The 5,667-nt window shown below is 31.7% G+C and overlaps 1 protein-coding gene across 1 annotated transcript; it reads right to left on the bottom strand.

Annotated features, from left to right (window-relative positions):
- Window positions 1–918: 918 nt before the first annotated feature.
- Window positions 919–1,863, bottom strand: LOC141546458 (olfactory receptor 1165-like). Its single transcript, XM_074274297.1, has one exon. The coding sequence runs from the start codon at window positions 1,861–1,863 to the stop codon at window positions 919–921; it is 945 nt and encodes a 314-aa protein (XP_074130398.1).
- Between the last annotated feature and the right edge of the window lie 3,804 nt (window positions 1,864–5,667).

Raw genomic sequence — 5,667 nt, 5'->3', positions numbered from 1 at the left:
AACTGCACTTTCTCTTAAAACCCACTACACAATTTATGTATAAGAATTAATAGGCATTTAATTTGATGTCTCTAACATCTACAATTCCTTCCTACATGAACAATGTATTTAATTCAGACCTTGATAGCATTTATATACAACAGATTTGAATTTTATGTACAATTATCTTTCATTTTTTATTGGAAAGGCTTCTTTCATTCCATTCATCAAAGAAAAAAATAAACAAAAATAATTTCTAAGATGAGTTGCTCATGTTAATGAGGGCAGAGCCAGGAATCTCTCTCCATTGTACAAATGAATCAATCAACCAACAGATACTAAACATTCATTATTTTCCAAAAATGGTACTAATCACTTTGTAGGACAAACATTTACTTTTTAAGAATTCTATTAATTCTTTGACTTCATCCAGGATCATTGTCCCCTATGAACGTCAAATAATCTCATTCAGCAAAATATTTGTTTCTGGCAGACAAAAGAACAAACAAACAAATAAACAAAAAAACAAACCCAAATTACAAGCTTATCTAACTAATGTTTTACTTACATTTTTGGTGTTTTTTTCTCCTATGAAATAATGGAAATATAAAGAATGAAATATAGAAACCAAGCTTCAAATATTGTAGAAGCGATAGATATATTTTCATAATAAATTTTCAAGAAGCGTTAATAAGTTTCCGAGGTTGATGTTACATTATGGAACACATTGTAATGATTTTACTCCAGTGCTTTTTCTCATTTCAAATATTCTCTCTTCATTTACCTAAGGCTTTCTGTGACATTTCTTCAGACATTTTTAAAAATTGTGCATGTAAACACCAGAGAAGAGAACTAATAGAATTCAGAATTAAATAAATATCACCATACATTCCATTATAATCAGTTTAGCAAGTAATAACATAATTCATATCAGTAATGTTACTGAGAAATAATTTTGAGATGCATTAATTTCTTGAAGGTTTCCTTTACATCATTGTTCCTTAGGCTATATATTAAGGGATTTAACATGGGAATAACCACAATATAAAAAACAGATCCTACTTTGACAAAAAGCCATGAGTTTTGAGAGTTGGGAATACAATAAAGCAAAAGAATGGTCCCATAGAAGATAGTAATAGCTGTCAGATGGGAGGCACAAGTGGAGAAAGCTTTATATCTCCCACTGGCTGAATTCATTTTGAGGATAGTGACAAAAATAAAAAGATAGGATGTAAGAATAATGACCAAGGTAGATAATGTATTGAGATTTGCAAAGATAAGAAATATTGTCTCACTGAAGTGTTTATCAGAGCAGGAAGCAGAGAGGATGACAGAGTATTCACATACAAAATTATTAATGATTTTGGTCACACAAAATGACACTATAAGAAGTGAATAAGTGAATATAATAGAAGAAATTATGCCCCATGCATATGCAACAGTCACTAGCCCAGCACAGAACTTCGGAGACATGGAAATTGGATAGATCAAAGGATAGCATATGGCAACAAAGCGGTCATAGGCCATCACGGACAACACCACCATCTCTGTCACCACACAGGTGACAGCAGCGGAAAACTGTGAGATGCAGGACTTGATGGAAATGCTTCTATCTTCTACAACTAAAATTTCTAGCAATTTTGGTGTAACTATAGTGGAGTAACAGAAATCCACAAAAGACAAGTGCTTGAGGAAAAAGTACATGGGGGTGTGGAGTTTGGGGTTGATCTTGATGATCACAATCATGCCCAAGTTTCCCACCACAGTGACTGAATAGATGGTGAGGAACAGTAGAAAGAGGGGCACCTGGAGCTCTGGATTCTCTGAGAATCCTAAGAGGATGAACATGACTGTTGCACTCTGATTTTTGTCAGTGGTTATCATGTTTCTGTTGGAGAGAATGGAGAGAAATGGTTAGGAGGAGTAAAACATGAGCAAAATTGTGGAACTGTAGCTAAGGGTGTGGGATATAAAATGTGAATTACAAATTATTATTATAATTATGAAAATAGTAATAGGATTAATTTCAAAGTAAGTATCACTTTCAATCCTATACATTTGTTCTGAGAGCCAAAGGTACAGTGAGAAAGATAATAATTTGATTATATAGATGGGTAAAAATTCACTGAATTGGTAAAATTTCTACTTCATGAAATGTCCATTCTAAAAAGTGAAGCTCATTTAGAACTCTTAAATGTAGGAGCCCCTTAACTCATAAGGCAGTCTACCTCATTTCTTTATACATTAAAGTGAAAGGACAAAGGTCCTTAATCTCACCTTCCGTTTTGGTGTTCATTGCATCATCCTGTGTATGACATTCTACCCATTTGATATAATTCACTTTTCTGGAAGACAGAAAAAGATGTCAAAACTCTAACACACTATCTCTTTAAATATAAGTACATACACATATATATATATATATATATATATACACAAAGTACATATATATGTTTATATATATATATATATATATATATAGTGTGTGTGTGTCTGTGTGTGTGTGTAATGTTTATACACGGATATATATAAACTCACTAAGTCATATACATACATCACACAGTAATGTGTATATGAATGTGTATATGTGCACATATGTGTGTATATAGGCATGCACACACACATATATATATATATATATATATATATATATATATATATATATATATATATATATATATATATATATATAAATACCCACAGTGTCATTCATACATATATACTATATATGTGCATGTACAGGCATGTTTTGAGCACTAAAAATATAAGACATTTCCTAATTTTGTCTTGAATTAATAGATGGTAAAGGAGGAGAATATATATATATATATATATTGTAAATTTTTTTTATAGTTATGCTACGATAGCACAAGTTGGAGCTATTATTTGGACAAATTTCAGCAGGTAGAATCTGTTGAGGAATTTTTACATACACCATGTTTCAGTAAATGAGTATGGCAATAAAATTCAGATAATGTGTTCTTTAACATAAAAATTTACATATGGCAATATTTTGCTGTAGAGGTAGCTAAGTGATAGGTTTTACTGATTCCACACAGTACTCTAAGTTCATATCTAAGCTCAGATACTTATGTGACTCTAAAAATTTATTTAGCCACTATTTACCTCAATTTCCTCGTTTTTCAAATGGAGAAAACACTCCCTTGAGTCGTTGTGAAGACCAAATGGGATGATGTTTGAAAAGTGTTAAAGTTAATACCCAGAACATAGAGCCCTATTAAAGTTAGAACAATTTCAATATAGTTCATGAGCCTTAATGATTGTGTAATTATTAATCAATCATTTCACCTATTTTCCTAAGATTTATACTAACAATAAAAACTAACTATTCTTTGTGCCAGGTATGGTGCTAAGTACTTTGTGATTATTATGAAAATGATCTTCAAAAATATCCTGGAGAGGTAAATTGCTTTATTATTTAATTTTTATAAATTGGGAAACTGATGCTGACAAAGGTTAAAAGACTTACCCAGATGTATGTTCACAGCTAGCATCTTGAGTTTGGATTTGACTTCAGGTTCTCCTGACTTCAGAGGCAGATTTCTAGTTATTGCTCTATAAAATATGAGGTTACACTAGACAATATTTAAATTTGAATCCCAGATATCACAGTATATATTCAATGTTTTAACATCATTTCCAAATTTGTGCCTTAAATCTTAGGGTCCTTTTTATTTTTTGTAAATGTTATGAAAATTGTCTCTAGATGGACAAGGTAGTTCCCTATTTGTTGAACCCTAGATTCAACCATCTCAAATGGTTTCTATATAGTTGGTGGAAAACAAGTCAACATGAAGTTACTAGGAAAAATTAGAGAAAGCCTAAAAGAGGGGTTTTTTAGAGATCTAGTAACTTATCTTTCTTTATAGAAAGTGATCAAGTATATCTCTTTAAAAAATAGCACAATGTAGTGATTATCTTTTGACTAGAAAACAATTTAAAAAGACAAAACAGAAAATAAAAACAAATAAATGACTAGCTTGCTAGCTATAGAGACGAGACACTGAGAGAAACACAAAGACAGGAAAAAGACAAAGACACAAGAGAGACACAGAGACAGAGGACAGAGACATAAAGAAATGAACCAAAGATGGTGGAGGTTTAATTTAATGAGAAGTAAGATACATGACATGAGGATTATGAAATGGGTCATGAAGATGAGCCAGGAGTCAACATTTAAATTTGGACTTCTCTTTTTATGGAAGCCTAACAGAAGATTATTCTCCAACTTCCCTAGCTGTCTTTAATCAATGGACTTTTGTAAGAGAATGTGCTACCTAGTAAGTGTAGCTGTGTATATTATTCCAATATCACATTTCATTCAACATTAATACTATTAAGTTTCACTCCAGTCTTTACCACTTTAACATTTTTCTACATGTAGCTTCCAAGGCTTCTATAACCCGCAAATTCCTTCTTTAAATGTACAAATTCCAGGATTTTCCTTTCAATTATTCTTATCTCTCGTGAACAAAAGTTTCTCTCCTGGGATATTTTCCCCTTAACTATGTTTCTGTTGTAATGCTGTGGCCAATAGTTGAAATTTCTTAAGTTCTTAAATTCTAATGAGCTTTCATTTTCCCCCAAAATATTTATATGATTCCTGAGCTTCTATGAAGGACATCTGGAACTTATAGTCATTATTCCATTTTAAATGTCTCTCCCAAATTCTCATCTATATATTCTATATAATCTATATAATTCTCATCTATATAATCTATACAATCAGTTATTACATAGTATATATGTAAAGAAATGCTGGTGAGAACTATTTATAACATGCAATTACAGAGTTACCTGAGACTTTTGTTTCTTTTTCAATCATGTCCCATTGTTTCTGAATCTATTTGGGGTTTTCCTTATTTGCCATTTCCTTTCCCAACTCATTTTACAATTGAGGAAATCGAGGCAAAGAGGATTATTATTTGTCTTTGTCACCCAACTATGAATGTCTGATTCCAGATATGAACTCACTGACTCCAGAGCCATGTTCTATCCACTGAACCACCCAATTGCTCTTTGATCATTCAATTTTTTTTCCTCACATTTTCATTCCTGTGGCACAAAAGGTAGTCAAATGACTTGCTCAATGTCTTTTAATCCAGACCCTCTATACTAAATTCTTCAAAGATGGAGCTAGAATAAAGAGCTCCCTTCTAGTTCTTTCACTCTTCATACAGTTGACTAATTTTTTTTCTTTTGGATTTGTATCATGTGTGCATGACCAGTGTTTACCTTTGTGTGTGTTTATGGGATTGTATATATAATTATACATATGTGTGTATTTTATATGTACATATATTCACACATAAACATACACAAAGATGCATGTGTGTATTGCACATTGTTTGCATATGGATAAACTCAACCATCTGCAGGATAATTAAAAAGTTAACAATCAAAAATAAAACAGTAAGTAGCACAACAAGAAACAAAAAGTAAATTAAAAAAAATCTTTCCACAAACCTGTTTATCTTTCTAGATTTTTTATTACTTTTTCAATCTTGTCCATATCGGATATTTGTTCAGGATTACATAGGCATCAAACAGCAGAGCTGCGATCCTGATATGGTTCCAGTTCCACCTCTCTTACACTACCCTCTCTCTCATCTTTAAAAATGGAGATACTTCTGTTTCAGATTTTATTCAAAACCAGTCTCGAATTCT

The sequence above is a fragment of the Sminthopsis crassicaudata genome, chromosome 6 (genome assembly GCF_048593235.1).
Source record: "Sminthopsis crassicaudata isolate SCR6 chromosome 6, ASM4859323v1, whole genome shotgun sequence".
Lineage (NCBI taxonomy): Eukaryota > Metazoa > Chordata > Mammalia > Dasyuromorphia > Dasyuridae > Sminthopsis > Sminthopsis crassicaudata.
Note: the sequence above shows the minus strand (reverse complement) of the source record. Positions and strands in the feature narration are given on the sequence as shown.